General features: G+C 38.1%; 1 protein-coding gene across 1 annotated transcript; it reads right to left on the reverse strand.

Moving 5' to 3' along the window:
• Positions 1 to 1,053: 1,053 nt before the first annotated feature.
• GKN2 (gastrokine 2) lies at positions 1,054 to 8,151 on the reverse strand. The gene is made up of 6 exons (XM_036224827.1): positions 7,721 to 8,151; positions 5,662 to 5,715; positions 5,091 to 5,228; positions 3,200 to 3,310; positions 2,410 to 2,566; positions 1,054 to 1,271 (listed from the first exon to the last, which is right to left on the reverse strand). Exons 1-6 carry the CDS (start codon positions 7,730 to 7,732, stop codon positions 1,189 to 1,191), a joined length of 555 nt encoding a protein of 184 aa, XP_036080720.1. The 5' UTR covers positions 7,733 to 8,151; the 3' UTR covers positions 1,054 to 1,188.
• Between the last annotated feature and the right edge of the window lie 10,882 nt (positions 8,152 to 19,033).

The following is a 19,033-nucleotide window of genomic DNA, read 5'->3' on the forward strand; positions in this document are numbered from 1 at the left end:
TGCCCCAAGTGATTCAATTAGGGTCTTTTCCAGAGATTTTTAAAGTTAAGACTCATTTAAAATTAAAACTAAGAGGAATCACTTCCTCTCCAACGATGACCCTGAGAAGCTGGTGAAAGCTTTCGTGGAGAAAGCCGATGTAAGAGGCTGAGGCTGGCGTGGTGAGAGGGGGGCTGGGACAGGAGGAAGAGAGTCTGGTCACCTTCGAGTACCACGTTCCAGCCACTCAACCAGAGTATTCGCAACCTTCTATGGTAAGCCGAGACAATAATTCTTCCTCCTCTTAGCCTTCGTTAATTAGATTGGGTTCCATCGCTTGCAAACACCAAGGTCCCAGCCAGTACACTCTATCATTCATTTGGCACTTTACGTACACTCTTTTACTATTATCACAAATGTTTGCATACAAATGTGTCATTTCCTCAACAAGAAAATAACTTTCTTGACTGTGGTAGTTCATCCCGGGGCCCCTTCCTCCAGCGTACCCACCCTAGACCTGAGCTGTGGTGGGTGCTGTAACTATATTTAGTAATCATTATTATGAAGTAGAGATGCATTGTGAGACATAGGAGCGGTCAATGACAGATCGAAATTCTTATAACAGTAGTTTCTCTTTGCTCTGAACCTGCACCCAGCTGACTGGTCCACGTGAGAATCAGCCATCGATCTAGGAATATTATGCAAATTATTTGAAATATTGGAAATGGTTTCCATCTATCTGTTGATTTGGCCTTCCTAGATCAGTCCTCCCTCCTGTCAAGATCTCAGTGAGGTGCCTCTTTTCCTAGGTGATGGGTAGTGTTCCTCCCTCCAACTGATCAGCCTATGTGTGACCCAGCTATATTATCTGGGAATTTTTTTTTTAAGAGGTAGAGCAATAGGTTTATTGAAGCGCAGAGCTACAGCTCTCTTGCAAGAGGGGGCACTCGAAAGTGGGAAGACCCCTTATCAGGGAATTTTACACTTTATGCACTTTACTTGATATCCTGGCAATTGACATAAACAACATTCGGCATCGCTTTGCTATTTACAAAACAAACAGCAAACACCCAGTCTGTAAATATGGTATTTATGTTTCGCTGCTGAATCTCAAAACTAGTTGTGATATTGAGAAAGAATTTAATTTGGCTGCTTAGTGGAAACCAAAGGGTGTATTTCTTTGGAAAGATGAAGCCAGTGGGCTGATGCCTAAATGTGAATGTCTGCACAGATGGAAATCCCAAAGATACCCAGGAGCCCAGCCTTTGCACAGCCTTTAGCACCGACATTATCTGAAAAAGAGGAACAGTTTCAAAGAAAGAGCATTTAGAAATATATTATTAGAATGCAGCAAACCAATATGTTTTTATAAATGTCTTGACTAGGGGTTGTACATGTAATTTCATATTGCCCAAGATTTTAGCTATACTTGTTTGGCAAAGGATAATGATGTATTAGCTTAAACAGAATGACAATTCCTGTGAGTGCTGTATGGCTCGATCTAGTTGATGCTATGACACTCTGCATTGATGCCATGCCTATGTGTCTTAACTTATAAGTAATAACGACCTTATACCAAAAAGTCTTAAGTAAAAATTTTTTCTGGGCAGCGGAAATGTGTCGAATGCTAATTTTTTTCGTCTTCATCTACTCTCCACTAGTCTGAGGAATTTTTGTTGTTGTTCAGTTCAACATCAGTGGCCCCACCTGTCTTTTACCCTGGCCTCTTTGCCACATTCAGAAACTCCATGTAAAAACACCAGTGATGACTGCAGTGACATATGTTACCTGGATAAACCAGGCCTTTTATTCCTTCTCTGTTAGTGCACTTGCCTGCTCTTTTCTTGGACCGAATTTATCCTAGATTCTGAGAATATATCTTTTTTAAACATCTTTGAGGAATAGTTAACAAATATATTTGTATATATTTAAAGTCCATGACATGATTTCACATACACACACATTATAGAATGATTACCAAGATCAAGAAAATACAACCATCACCTCATGTAGTTAGCATAGGTAACTTCTTTGCATATGCGAGAATGCTTAAAATCTGCTCTTAGCAATTTGCAAATATGCAATATGTATTATTAACTAGTCATCATGCTGTACATTAAAGAACCCAATAGTTTTTCCTAGGCACTCAGGAGTCCTATTTCTTTTCTTTCATCTTATATGTTAACTGGTCAATTTCTCCACCAGACTATGTGTTCCTTGGGGGCAGAATTTTATTCATTTCTGTATCCCCCTAACACTTAGCAAAATTTCCATACGTGGTCAGTATCTAAGTCCAAAAGTAAACCAAACTGAGTCTTGTTTCACTTTTTTTTTTTTTTAATGTATTTCACACAACACCTAGCAGTGTCGGATAAGCATATTGGAGCTTTCAGAAAATATTTGGTGAAGAAAAGATTTGTTGGTACTCACATGTCTTTTCAACCACTTCCCCTTTATACAAAGGGACATCTTTGCAGAGCTGCTCAATGGGTGACCCAAACAGGAGCCAGTCCACATCTATGATCAGAGACTGCAGAGGGTTGTACTTGACCCAGGTATATTTGTTGGAGAACATGTTGTTCAAAGCCTAGATCAGTATGTTAGAATGGAATTGGGTAAAATAAAGTGACATGAGCTGGAGTATCTTGTTCTGAATTGTGACTTTTCCCCTTTCAGATTATTACATAGAAGGTAATCAGGGATCTCAAGACATCATCTCCTTCTGATCACTAGGTCATAAGAGAAGCATCATTATTTCCAGTGTTAGTCTGCTTCTGGTGACAATGAAACCCAGAGGGGGTGAAACTTATGCCAAAGCTGGCAAAATGGAAAATTACAGAGGGAGAATTACAGTGTTTATCCTCACTACACTGTATAGTTTCTTTGCACCTTGTATCCTCAAATATTATAACCACTCATTTTCCTGCCAGTCACTATTTCTTAGAGCCCTGCTCCGAGATCAGAGGCTGTTCAATTCTTTTTACAGAGACACTGGAATTTATTATAAGTTCTTGTATTTGGGACTGCATGGTGGAAATCAAGCTAAGAGATGTACTCCTGCCTCAAAAACAATAAATGTGAAAACACTTTAATAAGTGGAAGGTATCACATCTACTATAAGGTGTAATAGGATCTTCCCCCTCACCCTCTTCATTTCTTTATAGGCACCAGTATTCGCTGCCTCAAGAACAAGGACTAGTTAAGCGTACTCCAGAATTACCTTCCTCTCATAGATGTACCGTTTGAGTTGGTCCAGAGCAGGGATGGCTTTATGGTTCATCTTCAGGATGTAGCAGGCTCTTCGGGACAGCACCCTGGATGCGATGTAACCCTGAGGCACCAAAAGTATGGTTACTGCCCCTCCTGATTCCCTGGGTTCTGCACTTGGAGAGGATGACATCTGAACCTTGAGAAGTCTTAAGCTTGCACAGTGAGGACATGTGATTACCTTTCAATCTGCAATCAGTTCTACTGTCTGACTTTTTTTTTCATAGTATTTTAGTTTTTCCTTTGTCATGTCTATCTCCGAAATTGTGAAAACCCATGACTGTGGCCTACGTTTTGTGTGACAGAACCAGGGTCCTGAAAGACTGAGAAGCAGCAGGTCTCTGTCTCTTTCTATTGACTTCACCCAGCCTCTTCCTCAATTTAGAGTAAATTCCATATTATTTAGAACCTTGCTTTCCAATATGTTAGTTATTAGCCACATGTAGCTATTTAAATTTAGACTCAAACTAAAGAAAATTTAAAATGTACTTCCTCTGTCACGCATTTCAAGTGCTCAGTACACACAGTGGCTGCTTCTTTCTGGAAAACACAGTTTCAGAAAGTTCTATTGGATGGTGTTACTTCAGAAACTCTCCTTAACATCCCCACACCGACCCTCATCCCCCCGTAACACACACATACATGCTTCCTCTATTCTTCCTTCCTTTACCATCTTCTCTCCATCTTTTCTCTGCCTCAAACTCAAGATGGCTGGGTTGAAGGAAGTTGGGATTGGAAGAGCAGTGGAGGGAGAGGACCTTGGAGCCAGAAGGAGCCTAAGGCCATTCAATTTTCATCTAGAGTAGAATTTTCTCTACAGAATTTCAAATACGTATGCAGCCTATAAGACTGTATATAACATAAATCCTTCTACTTCCTGTTTTTCAATTCTTTCAAATTGCAAGTTCCTAAAATTCAAAAATAGACGGAGACCAAGCCCGATGATAGTGGAAACCGCATAAACCAAATCCTCACCACTTCAATTTTTAAAATAGGGATTTTCCTGACAACTGCTTAAAAACCGTTTCACAACAACTTCCTTTTAACCCATATCTTTCAAAGACTCTACTTTCAACTGTGTTCTGGAACTCCCAATATCAATGGGGAGGAAATGTGTGACGAGGTTTCTAGGCGAAAAGAAGAAGAAAAGCACATTCAGACGACCTGCTTATATCCACAGTGCTCATATCCTCTGTCCCTACATTAAAGCAGGTTTATAACTAGCATCAGTGAAACAAATGGAAAACAAAAAATAAATAAATAGATAAAGGACAGAATAAGTTTTCTGAGCAGGTTTCTGAGACTCATTGTTAATAACAGTAACTAAATCTTGGAAATAATTTGGTATTTTTAAAGTAACACACTTTCCTTCTTAGAGAAGAAGAATGAATTATTGCATATACCACATACATAGTGTATAGCTGTTCTAGGTTTCTGCTATTTTGCCATTTTTCATAATTTTTTTCTGCATAATTTTTTTGTATTAGAAGCCCTAATTCATTGATTTACTCATTCAACAAATATTTTTAAGCGTCTGTGTGCCAGACACTATTTTGAGCTTCGGTCACTTTTTCTGAGCCTGTAATGAGACATTGTCGCATGCCCAATTTCCACTTGCAGAGGTCAAGTAAAAGTGTATGTTTTTTGTCATTTTTTTTCTTAGAAGTGATTTTGTTTGTTTTTTAATCAATAGTTTGATTATTTAAAGGGGAAAAAAACAGAAGTAAGAAAATTCTAGTGGAATCGAAAGAGTAGATTTTGGAATTCAAATATGTACTAAATGACTACCCTCTGCCCTTCAGAAACCCAGTCTTATAAAATATAAAAATTCCCTTGCTGCTTACGTGCTTATAGTCAAAAATTGTCGTAGAGGAGCACGATCCTGCATGAATGTTAATGATAACGGTATTTTTTTCATTGTCAATTGTTATTGTCTCTTGAACATTGCCACCTTTGTTGTTTGGGCTAATGATGTTATAAACCTAGATTGAGAACAAAGACATAATGGTTTTTCCATTAATCACATGCATTTGAAAGGATCCCTCCCAGCAAAATAAAGCTGTCCACCTGCTACGACCAAGAAATTGAAGCCTGAAACCTCTCTGCTGGGCAGACCAAAAGTACGTACTGAAATAAAAGTGCAAAACTCTTCCTCATAGCTTACTACATATTATATGGGAGAATCAATGACAGCACAGGAGAAATGAGATTGGTGACATTTGAAAGTAATAGGTTACATTTTTTAAGGTATTGCAATTGGAAAGAAATTATGGCATTGTTTCCATTATTGGCCATTTCTGGGATTCTCTCCAAAATAGACTATATGGACACTCTACTGTTCTTCAAATTATCTTGTATCTTCCTTTTCCTCTCCTCACACCATCAAGCTATAAAGTCCATAATGAATCGACTCACATCGTATCCATGAGATTGTGTTCCAAAGATGACCAGCACCACCAGAAATACCACCTGAAAAACAGAGCAGTCACTTCCATTCCTTGTAGGCTAATCACTGAAGGGGACACTAGACAGGAAAAGTGTAAATGTCTCAGAAAAAGCACACTGAGGGACACTGGTGAGTCATCATGGGTGGTCAATGATCCATTTCTAAAGTATGAAACACACACACATTCACTCTTTTGAAAGGTATTTATTGAGTTCGTGATATTTTTCAGATGCAAGTTTCTACTTTTGTCACCCAATCCCCAGCCCTTCCCAACATCAAAACCTTCTACACAGCATGTGTCCTATGCCGGGAAGAACTTGGGGCAGGTGGGCAGTGAGGAAGGACTGATTTTACTCTGAAAATACCTTGGTGAGACTCACACTGGTTTTGAATTATAAGAGATTAATTTGCATTCACTGGTAAAAAGATAAAAATTATTTAATTCCTGGAGAGTAAGAAGGTTAAACAGATTGAAAATGATTCATGGGCAACGGACACAATGGATTCCTAAGGGAAACTATGAAAATAAGATGCTTGGGGGCATGATTGACTTTTGAGGCTGACACCAAGGAAATCCTCCCTATTCTCCTACTAACCCACGCCTTAGTGATACCATCAGACACGTGTTAGGCCAGCAGGCCATGAGACTGACACTGAGGCAGCTCTGACAGTTTTCTGTAGTTATGTAAAAGTCTGATCCAATGAGCTAATCTTGGTTTTGTGTTGTCTCTTCTGAACATCACAGTGTGCCACACTGTCATTGAAAACTGCTGGTGGCAGGGGTCTGCGGGAAGGCAGATATTTTGAAGAACCGTCAGTAGGATTTTCTACTTCATTTTCCATATAGTCAATAACATTTCTCTCCTGGAGACTGGATGTGGAGCGTCCAACAAAAAGCTGTATGCAGATATCTAACCTGCCTACTTACATAGGGATGCATCATCCCGACTTCAGGCTTCTAGTAATCTCTGACATGCTTATGTATTCTATTTTATGAGTCTAATACGGAGTGTTTTACAGATGATTGGAGAACTGACCACCTTAGTAGTATGATTAGAAAGAACTAAGGAGGTGTCCCCGCCCCCAAATAACCATCCACCAACATCATGATAAATACACAATGGTTATAGATTTGTGTTACCAGGTTAGGTCTCTTCTTGGAGAATCAAGAGACTCTTAGGGCACGGAAGTCTTTAAGCTGACAGTCTTGAACACCTTATGGGGAGGTACTTGCCATTTGCTATTTCCCCCAGGAGCTAAGTGAGAATAAGAGACAGAGGCTGGGGGAAGGAGTGCCACTCTGCCTCAGAACATGGCCTACTGCCCATGCAGCACTGCAGGGTGGAATGGGAGACTGGGATCAGGGCTGGGGTCAATTGGAGGGAAAAGGGACGTCATGGCAAGGATGTTTGGCCGCTACTGCTCCTGCAAGTGGGTCCTAAAATGTATAAATCTCAAGCCTAAATCCCACATTTACTAGCTTGGGAAAATCATATTCCTCTGGGCCTCAGGCTCCTCATCTGTGGAATGCAGTAATACTACTCATAGAGCTGTTAATGTGAATAGATGAAATTATTCATGTAAGGTGTTTATCATAGGGCCTAGTATGCACTTGGGAAATGACTGCTGCTACAGTTATTATTATTATTATTGATGTTACTAATATTATTTTAAAATTCACTTCCCTTTTGGATAGTAAATGCATTTGTACTAAAATGCCTAAATTCCCTCCAAAGCTCACAGTAAGAGTTTTTATTAAAAATCCTCCAAATTAACATTCTTAAATATTTCTAATTTTTTTCTTTATAATATTTTAGTAAACATCTCAGAAAACACACAATGGACATATAACTGTCTTACTTAATATTCAACATTGTTCCTGCCAAAAACATTATTAATTCAATCACAGAAACTTAAATGCATGCACAATGTTTGTCTCAGAACCCTGAAATACAGCACATATTCGATATGAACACTCTCTGCAGGAAGCCACCACAAGACTATAAGGAAGCACAAACAAATACTCACAAAGATTTTCATTTCGCCTGACGGGAAGGAGGTGCTGGAGCAAGTGAGGCTGCTTGGTGCAGCTTGTACCCTTTATATTGGCTTTCAGGTGTGGAAATCTTCTCAGACCGAGCTCTTTGGAAAAGACCGTGTCATATCTCCGACACACCCCAGCAAACTCCTTTATCGGGATCGAGACCCAACCACATAATCTAATATCAATGAAGTTCCTTAGTCACTAATGAAATTTCACCACTTGGTCATTCTGTAAATATTCCCTGCTTATCTGCTCCATGTTGCACTTGAGAGTTCAATTTCCACCCTTTGAAAACATTACAAGATGTTTATTTTACACAAACATCTTATAGACATATAAGAACATATTCCTAATAAGATCTCCCCTGCCGGTAAAGTCCTCCCTTGAGACCTAAGCTAGATCTTCATTCAGTATCTTTTCATCCCTGCCCTGCTCATTGAATTTCTCCTCTCAAGGAATGGACCCGAGACTGGTGGCAAGAACAGTGGCTGAGGGAGCCTGTTTCGAAACAAATAGCCTTGTGACTTTATTTCTCCTTCCCCTTAGAGTTGGTGCCAATTTTCAGGGCTTTATGAGGAGCGAGGCTCAGGGATTTCCCTGCCTAATTACCAGACTTAACCAAAATTTTACAGTAAACCTTACTCAAAACACTGTGAAAACTAAGATTTATATATCTCTAGTTATATTGAGGTACATAGAGAAATTCTCAGATTAAAAAACAGAGAGAGAATAAAGTTTAATTTGTGTAATTTTTATAATGCCACAATCAGAAAAGGCTAGCCAGTTTTAGGAGGGGATCACAAACTCAGGCGGGGAAATGCAAAAACAAATAAGAAATTGCAAAATTATTAAATATTGAGAATCACTACAGTAAGCAAAGAAATAACATATATGAAGTCCTTGATCTACAACTACAGTGATTTCCTAACTAGTGGCTTTTTTTAAATGGGTCTTTTAAAAAGCAGTCATTTGGGCAGTTTGGGGCTTACCTAGTTCATTGGAATTCCACTACACTGGCTATTCAGTTGGGGTGGATGTAAAATGTTCTGCTTTTAAAAATCTTTCTGAGATAGCAGCAGCAAGAAGGATTACAGTTTTGTGGTACCTCTGCCAATTTTCTCTCATATCTGGCTCCCAAGTCTCCCCAAAGCAAGCCAATTCTCCACCTATAGACATGAGAGCAGATGGAGGTATTACCCTCTATCCTCTACTTTATCCCCAGGAGTTCTGAGTCTATATGTTGGGTCATGATAACAGATAGCATTTATGGAGCACTTGATATGTTCTAGCGCTTTTTGAGCACTTTGCATATATCGATTCATTTGATTCTCATAACAATGCTATAGGTTACCTTTTGTACATGTCTCATTTCACAGACAAGAAAACTGAGTTAAATGACTCCTCAGCATTACATAGCTTCACAGAGCAAGTGAGAACCTGAGCCCAATCTGACTCCACGGTCCACACTCTTAACTACTAGTACTGTGTGACCTCTCTTTGCAGTTGCTGGTAAGTGTAACTTCTTGCCTTGCTGAGATAGGGTGTGTGGGGGGCAGTGGGGCGGGGGGAGCATTAGTAAGGAGGCTTCTGCTTCTAGAATGTTTCTTGACTAAAATACTGGCTTAGAAAAATCATGCCTACCCATAACTTAGTGGTGAACACTTTTAAATAGAGAGAATGAGACACCGTTTGTAAAAGTTGTTGTAAGTGAAATTCATGGCTAAGCTGCCCAGCTCACACTGAAAGGGTGAAATCGCCAACATGGAAGGGCCTCGTGCTGGCTGTACCTGCACCTTGGACACTGATGTAGTAGGTTTGAGAAAGGGCACAGACATGTGGACTTTTAAACCTCCACGGGTGGTTCTGATTGAAAGCACTGTTTCAAAACCTATTCAAACCCCTCATGAGGAAACTAAGACTCGAGCAGGTTAAAAAATATGGCCAAGGTCATATGTATAGTTAGTGACAAAGATAAGACTTTTGCTTGCTACTCTAGTGCTCAAACAAAATAGTAAATTCACTCGGTTTGTTGCCTTTATTTACATAAGTTTAAATCTATTTTAACTGTTACCTGTTTTATTATGAGACCTAAATTCTCTATTTTTCTATTTCCTCTCTTTCGCCCCTTCCCTCTCCCCCCTCTTCCCTTTCTTTCTCTCTTTCATACACAATTTATTTTTTCAACTCTTCTTTTTTTATTTTACAGGCATTTACATTATATCCGGATATACCATAATGTACCATAATATATCAGACTCAACATGTCTAAAATAAAAGTTGCATTTTTTTCCCAAAATCAGTTTGTTCTTTTTTTTTGACTTTGTTATTTCTTTTGACAATTTCTCCAGGTCTTCAGGCTCACTTTAAAGTCATCCTTGGTTCTTCTGGCATTTTCCCTCTATAATGCCTCTCCCATTTGTATCTTTCTTTTCATCTGTCGACCCATACTCTATTCCTTGTCCTGACCATTACACACTGTCCCTGTTACAATGACTTTAATAGGCAGAATAATTGGCATGAGCTGTTGTAATAAGCAACACCTAAAGCTCAGTGATTTGACAAAAGAAACTTTTATTTCTCACTCACATGAAGTCCAATACAAATAACTTCATGGTGAGTGGTTGGCCAAGTGCTGATTTATGGATTCCAGCTTTTTCCTTATGTAGCTTCCCTGTCTTCCATATGTAGCTCCATGGTTATTCCAAAATCATCGAGCTAGCGAATGGGAGTTTAGATCAACAGCTGAGAAGACACATCTGCTTTCAACTTCTTCAGATAGAAAATGACCACATCTGTTCATTATCCATGGTAAGGAGCAGTCACATGACCATATCTAGATGTGAGGGAAATGACACTCAGCTCTATGCCAAGAAGAGGAAGCCTGTCAATGCCAAAACACCAAAATTTTCTTCCTGCTTCCAGGCTGCCCATTCTTCCATCCTCAACATTGCTATTAATCTATGGCTCTAAAGCACTGCTTTGCCTACATTGCTCTTGTGTTCAGTAACTTTTTAAAATTCTCCATCAACTCTAAGACAAAGTTGAAGACTCTTAGCTTAGGTTTTAACTCACTCCACAGTCTTCTTCCAAACTAACCTCCCCAAGTGGTACGAGTGAGAAAATATTCTAAACGAAGGAAAAAAGATGTGACCATAAAAATAGAAAGGGGTTCATGTACCCAATTGTCACCAAAAACACTCAGTCCATTTGACTATAATTTCCTTGTCCTTTCCTGCTGTATCCTAAACTCTCCATTTTTTATTCCTTTTATACTACCTTTGTCCATTTTGCCTTTTTTCCTCCTCTTCTCTCCTTCCTTCCTTTATTTCCCTTCTTCCTTCTATTCTTATTGACTTTCTACCTTATGGAAATCACTGGAAGAACATTCTGAAAGGGATAAAAGGATGAACTAGACACAAAGAGTCGCTGCTCTCAGAGAATTTGCTGTCTATTATAAAACACAAATAACTATTAAAATATTATAAATGTTAAGTATCAGAAGAGAAGCATGAGTAGAATATAATGATCCAAAGTACAAATTGTATTGGCCATACCTGTTAATGATAAGCAAGAAATATATTTATATTCTTCATTGTTTTCTTCATTATATAACTAATCACTCCTTTCCTTTAATGGTCCTAAATGTAGCTAATGTCTTTTATTTAATGACCCTAAATTCATATACTAAGTTCATAACATATACCCTCCTCTGTTCCTCAACTCTCCCAAAGCTCCACTTTGATATGGTACAGTCAGCTTATGAATTCATTTTCATGTCATTTTTTCCATACCCAAGAAAGAGCTCAAACTTGCTGTTAGGAGGGAAAAAATTCAATCTAAATGGCCCTGGGATGAGGGTATAGTTATTTGGGCAAGCTAATGTAGGTTCTACCATAAGAAAATATTAATTTCAATTTTAAAAATACATGTAAACAATGTACATGACGTAAAAGAAGCAAATAAGAAAAACACAGGGAAAAAATACAAATAAATTTTGATCTGATTTTGGCAATGCAAAAGATTTTCTAAGCTTAACAGTATAGAAAACATTACAAGGGGAAAGATATATATAAGCTTAACTGCATAAAACATAAAAGATAATTGTTTTTAAAACAGGAAAATTTAAAGGCAACTTTGTGGGATGAAGTGTCTTAAGCAGCGCTTACGGAAAAATTTGTAGCATTAAATACTCATAGTATAAAAAAGAAAGGTCTCAAATAAATGATCTAAGTATTCATCTTAAGAAACCTGAAAACAGGTTTGGGTTTAATATTAAATTAAACCCAAAGCAGGCACAAAGAAAGAAATAATAAAGAGCAAAAACCAACTAAATTGGATATTGAAAAAAATAGAAAAGAAAAAATTTAATGAAAAGCACCAGTGGTTTCTTTTAAATATTGTCAAATTGATAAATTTCCAGTCAGACGTTCAAGGAAAAAAAAAAAAAAGACATGAATTGTTAATATCACCAATAAAAAGAGGATATCACCTCCTCACTGATTTTACACCCATTAAAAGAATACGAAAATATTACAAACAACTTTATATTAAAAAATTCAACAACCTAAACGAAATGGACAAAATTCTTAAAAAGACAAACTGCACAAGCTCACTCAAGAAGAAATATCAATGACAGAAACTGAATTTGTATTTTAAAACTTTCTCAATGAAAGAAACTGAATTTGTATTTTAAAACTTTCTCACAAAGAAAATTCAAGGTCCAGATGGTTTCATGGGCAAATTCTACCCAATATTCAAAAGAAAGTTAATATCAATTCTATACAAATTCTACCAGAAAATAAAAGAGAAACTAACATATCCCAGCTCATCCTATGAGGCCAATATTACACTGATACCAAAAACAGACAAAGATATTATGAGAAAAAAAGTACGAACCAATATTTCTCATAAACATGGTTAAAAAAATCTTCAAAAATATTAGCATATTGAAGACAGCAATATATAAAAATAACAGTGCATCATGACCAAGTGAAGTTTTTCCTGGGAATTCAAAATTCCTTTAATATGTAAAAACTTATCAATATCATTCAATATATTTCTTGTAAAAATAAAAAGCCATATGATCATTTTGATAGAAAAGCATTTCTTTTCTCTGAGTATTTAATGCCATACATCTCTCTCTAAATTTATATACTCACAATAACTCTAAGCAAACTAGGAATAAAAAGGAATTTCTTCATTCTGATAAAAGTCATCTATAAAAAACCTTCAGCTAACATCATAATTAAAAATTCATAAAAGAAAAATTAATAAATTAGACTTCAATAAAGTTAGAAGTTTCTGCTCTTCAAAAGAAACTTTATTTATGAAACTTTATGAAAATAAAAGACAGACTGAGAGAAAATATATACAAAAGATGTATTTTAATAAAGAACTTATAACTAAAATACATAAAGAACTTTTATACTAATAATAAGAAAACATTTCAGTTTTAAAAGTAGGCAAAATATTTGAAAAGGCAGATTACCAAAAAAGATATGCAGATGTTGAAGAGGTCCATAAAAAGATGTTGAACCTCTTTGGTAGTTAGGAATATGCAAATTAAAACCACTACACATATTAGAATGGCTAAAAACAACAAGCAAACAGAACTAAAAATTTCAAGTGTTGTCAAAGATGTAGGGCAACTGAAACAATCTTACATTGCTCCCTCAAAGCATCCTTGTGAACAGAGATAGGAATTCAAGATGATACAATCACTTTGGAAAACAGTTTGGCAATTTTTCATAAAAGTTAATTGCAATTATCACATGACCCAGAAATCCCACTCCTAGGCATTTACCCAAAGGAAATAAAAATATATGTGTACAGTAGAACCTGTATGTGAATGTTTATAATGGTTTAATTTGTAATTGCAAGAAATTGGAAATAAACCCAATTGCCTTTTTTTTTATTTTTAGGCGAGGCAACCCTTGGTTGACCTCACAGATTGCAAGGACCTTGTCAGTTTACAATCTCTAATTTTTTTATTTTTTACACCTACAGCACCTGGTCTTTCTAGGTGGTCTCCCATCTAAGTACTAACCAGGCCCAACCCTGCTTAGCTTCCGAGACCAGGCAGGATTGGACTTATTCGGGGTAGCATGACCGTAGCCCTAAATGTGTTTCAATGATGATTGAATAGATAAATTGTGGTACATTTATGTAATAAAATACTACTTAGCAAAAAGAAAGGATCAACCCACTGACATACAACGCAGATGAATCTCAAATCCATTACTCCAAGTGAACGCAGCCAGAATCAAAAGACTACCTACTGTATAATTCCATTTCCATGACATTTTAGAAATATAAAACTAAAAGGACGGAAAACAGATGAGTGGTTGGCAGAGCCTGGGGATGAGGGCTAAGGTTGCTCATAAAGGGACACAGAGAACTTTCGGGGAGGAATGACAATGTTCTATATTGATCTTGCTTGTGGTTTATGACTGCAAACATTTTCAAAACTCATAGAACTGCAGAATCATAAGGATAAACTTTGCTGTTTCTAAATAATATTTTAATAAACCTCCAAGATAAGACAGAATGAAGAATGGGTGAAGATAGAGATTGAGCAATGGAGGATAACAGTTCAAGAAGCCTGATACCTTCTATTTTCTGGGTATAGTAGACAGTTAGGTTAACAGTAGAGCTGACAAAGAGGACTTGGATAGACTGCAAAAGTTTTGAACAGTTACTGAAAGAGGGAAGAACCTCGCTACAGACAATGAAAGCTGAATTCCACTGATACTATCATAAGTCCAAGGGGGATTGTTTTTGCATTTAAATTCTTTTTTGTTTTTTAATCTCCCATGCAAGAAGAGAAAGGAAATCATTTGGCTTCGTCCAGATTTGAAGAAAGTGGCCAAAATTAGTGGAATCTATTTTGTACCTGAATTTCAGTTGAGATCATCCTTGATTGAGCCCTAATCATGTGGCAGGAACTATGCTAGACACAAGGAATATAAGTTCCATTGTAAAAGATTCATAGCCTGACAGATATGCAAGATGTCCATTACACATCATCCATATATACCTTCAATCTATTTTAAGGTGAGTCATGAAATCCTAAACAATAAATGACATCTACACTTCTGAAATATACATGTTTGTTTAGATATCTCCTTTTATATGTGCCTTATATTCCTTTATGAAGAGACCAAATCAAATTTAAAGGTGTGTCAATTACAAAAAGATAATAATAATAATAATAATCAAGTGATTGCTTTTTTTTTTAGAGAAACGCCCATGGCCACCAACTAAAATATTAATTTACTGGGAGGAGCTCAGGGTGTTGGAATTTACAGGTGTGAGAATGAGAAAGGAACCTCAGACATGCAGGGATGTAACCTGAGCATAAAGGCCAGGGCAAAAGGATAGTTTCAATGGCTATTGTGAGGATTGAATCCACATAATATCTCAAGCTCAGTGTATAGTAAAATGTAGGTTCTTGATAGGTGAAACATTCTGACTCAATTTTTCTCTATCCAATAGAGATTAAATGAGATATTTTGGAGCCATAAAGGAGAATCTGAGAGTGTTATGAATGTTAATAAGCTAGTTTCCTCATAGTCGCTGAAACTCCAGTTATACCACCTAGCGCTGCCACTCCCCTAGGTGAAAGTAGCTTTACCCTTTATCCCTATATGTCTATGTCCAGGCTGTCCTATAGAGCATAACGAAAGCTCCATTTTCTGCATGAAGCCTCTGTAGCTACTCCAGCTTAAAGAGCTCACATTCCTCTAAATGTTCTGTCCCCACTGCTCATTTGGAGAAGTTGCAAGGCATAAGGGAAAGAACACGGGCTTCAGGATTATGTGAAAACATTACTCCATTCTCACCTGCCATGTGACCTTTGACAAGTTGCAAAGCCCCTTAGAACCTCACCTTCTTCTCACTTTACTTTGGTATATCTATACTATGTGTGTATCTTGCTTCCCATCAGAGCCAACCACGTAATAAGCAAAGCCCAGTGTAAAATAAAAATATAAAACCCCTTCTTCGAAAAGCAGGAAAAGCTCTTTTTCTTTTCTTCTATAATTTCTCTCTTTTTCTCAACTTATGATAGTGTTTTTGATTTGCTATTTACTATCACACTCCCTTGGGTATGGGGATACTTGCAAGGTAAGTGCAGATCCTTAAAGGCGCCCGAGGTCCCACCCTGTGACTCTGTACACAGGTGTAGGTGCCTGACCTTGAGCCTTCCTGCACCTGTACCTAGGCCCCATCAGTGGAGGGAGAGGGTGGGTCTTCAAGCACCCATCCAGGGAGGTGGGGAGAGTCGGGAGATGGAGCCTCACATGAGCCACGGCAGAAGCCCCCAGTTCATGCTCCATTGTCCCATTGATCTTCACTTAAAAAAACACAAATTTAACAATAAAATTATTAAGAATGTCAAGATGGCACCCACAAAGCATTAAACTCGTTCAGTATGGGGTTCTCTTCCAAGGGGAAGCCCCATGTAACTACGCTGGTCACATGACCAGCAAGGCCTTTCTCTCATATAGATTTCAGGATCTTGGAGTATGAGCGCTGGTTGTTTTAGATCTTTGAATCTTCTATAGCACTTGTGCTTAACTGGGGCATTGCATTTTCTGGAGCATGGTCATTTGCTATTAATTAATTATTTTTCAATATGAGAAAATGAGTAAAGGGTTTTATCCCTGGCTGAGAAGCAAATGAAAAAAATTTCCTGGTCTGAATAAGGAGACTTTGTTCTTTATTCAAACCCAGCGGGACTTCTGAAGGAAAATACACACCCCGGAATAAGTCCAAATGGATACATTTTATTAAGCACTTTTGGGAACGCAAGTCTGGGTGGGCGTGGGGTAGAAAGAGAGCATGATTGAATAAACTCGGAAGCTCACAATTCCCTGAGCCACCTCTGAGGATCCAATATCCTCACTGGAGTGATGCGGGACAGGGCAAATTTCCCTGAGTGGGAGGGAGACCAAGCTCTGCAGGGAGAAGGGAGTCCTTTGGCAGAAAGTCTAGAAAGAATTCAACATGCACACCAAAGTTAGAGTCAAAAGGAAAGTTTATTGGAAAAGGGATAACACTCCACAGACAGCGTGGTCTCCTCACAGAGGAAGAGAATGAGAGGGACAGTGAGACAGAGAAAAGGCATTGAGAGGGACTCTGGGTGTACTGGGAATTTAGTTCACATATCATTCTTTAGAACCTGTACACGATTGTTTAAAAGACTTTGCCAACTCATTTCCTTTGATATGAACATACAGTGAGGAAGGGGAAGAGTACCTAGTGTGAAAATGTAAGAATATGCAGAGTGAAAGGCCCTCTGGCAGTTCCCAGCCTTTAGTCCATAGGTCCCTCATGTTTTAGCCCTGGGCAATGACTCTTGGTTGCTGTTTCCCCTTCACAGGTGTGGGAAATGAGTTGTTAGCAATCCCAGCAGAAATCTTCCTTTGTTCTGCAGGTGTCCTCCTGGCCTGGCTGCAGGGCTGATCAGCATATTGCTATCTCCAATTGTGGCTTGATTTAACATTTTAATTCTCTTGCCTCCTCCCTGCTTTAGGAGTCTGTGTTCTTCCAGAAGTGAAAAGATTACGCATGTGCATATATTTTCCATTTCGGATGTAGAAAAGGAAACCAAATCAGTTCAGCCACCTTGTAGAAAACAGTGATTCACAAAATTGTGCTTCACTGTTTAGTGGACTGAAGGCAAGTCCTTTACTTTGGCCTCTTTGGCTGGAGAAGCCATGGAGACAGTACTGTGAGACGGCCACTGGGTCCTCACAGGTCCTGGGCCCCAGGCGTGACTCTCACAGCTGTGGCATTTTTGTCCTCACCATCTGGGATCTGATTTTCATCTTCCAGGGATCACTTCTGTGCTTTCCAGGCCTGATTGCTATGGTCGAAGAAACACACCAAAAGCATAAGTACTTTTACACCATTTTCCCTAAACTGCTTCAGCTGAACACTGAACAAAATATAAATGTTATTATTTCTGAATTGGCTATGAGATCATTATAAAGCAGCACGTTACTGGCACTTCATGCTTTCCTCATTTAGGCATATTTTCTTCAAATCCTTTTCACTATGAAAATACTTAACCAGGTTCTATTTTTCAACATTCTCTTTATCTCTATTTCCGTATATTTTACAAAAATGAGGTCATCACTCAGGAGACCTTCTTTTAGCAAGATTTTTCCAATTTCTGAGACATATCATTGGTTGCTTCTGGGGGCATCCAAAAGGTTTGACAAACTCAATTGGACAAATATACAAGCAGTAACAGAAAGGCAGCATTATATATATTTTGGAAGGCAACGATCCCAGAGGAAACAACAAAAAGAGAGGTCTCTTCCTCCACTTTGCTGTAATTTGAAAAGAATCTCTCTCCTCTACAAAAACAACTATGTAATAAGCATGGATTTTTCTGGAATTAGAAGCTTTCTAACAAAAGTTATTAAAATGTTCATTTACATGTTCCCATTGCTATTTTGTTAGATGTGCCATTTTTGGCCACAAATGTATATGAAAGATTTGGTACAAGTAATGTAGGAAGCAAGTAATGGAGGAGGAAGCAAAAGAACAGTTTTAAATGTTAAATTAAGCTCTATTCAGAGACTGCGATATGCTGATCAGCCCTCTGGTATACTGAGGGCATGGGAGCGGCAGAAGTTTTCCTCCAGGTGATGAGGTATGTTTGATCTCACAATGAACAGTCTGACTTGGAACCATTACAAAAATCTTCAAACTGGTGCATAGGACACACACACACACACACACAAAAACAACAATAAAGCCAAAGAGACTGACACAGAATCTCTGCCTGAAAGGGCTTCCACACTCAAACAAATAAATTATAGTGTGAGATTAAATGGTCTAAAGACCAGATAAGTCCTGAATATCAGAAAATGGGACAAGAACTAAACAGAAGACAAGATTACTGAGGGCTTCGCAGGTGTTAAGGGCTGCAAGGTCAGCCCCTTAACCAGTCTGTACAGGAGGAGGATCTTGAATAAGGATATTTAATGATGAAAAAATACCCTGTAAGTAAACATTCCCTTCTGCTCAAAGAAGTCTGATTTCCCTAGGAAAGCTGTAAAGGCCCTCCAAATCTACAGTATTAATGTAGAGAGGAGGCAAGAGAATTAAAATGTTAAATCAAGCTACATTCAGAGACTGCAATATGCTGATCAGCCCCGCAGCCAGGCCAGGAGGACACCTGCAGAACAAAGGAAGATTTTTACTGGGATTGCTAACAACCCATTTCCCACATGTGTGAAGGGGAACCAGGAAATACAGAGTCTTTTTTAAGTGGCTGCCCTACA

This window comes from Rousettus aegyptiacus, unplaced genomic scaffold (assembly GCF_014176215.1).
Source record: "Rousettus aegyptiacus isolate mRouAeg1 unplaced genomic scaffold, mRouAeg1.p scaffold_m13_p_7, whole genome shotgun sequence".
NCBI lineage: Eukaryota > Metazoa > Chordata > Mammalia > Chiroptera > Pteropodidae > Rousettus > Rousettus aegyptiacus.

Bases quoted from the DNA above. Each gene is read 5' to 3' on its own strand.
- GKN2 (XM_036224827.1), bottom strand. The intron at 3,311-5,090 runs GTAAGCAGCAAG...TTGGTGCCTCAG, and splicing joins CAATTTTTGACTATAAGCAC to GGTTACATCGCATCCAGGGT. The intron at 1,272-2,409 runs GTGAGTACCAAC...CCTCTTTTTCAG, and splicing joins GGAAGTGGTTGAAAAGACAT to ATAATGTCGGTGCTAAAGGC.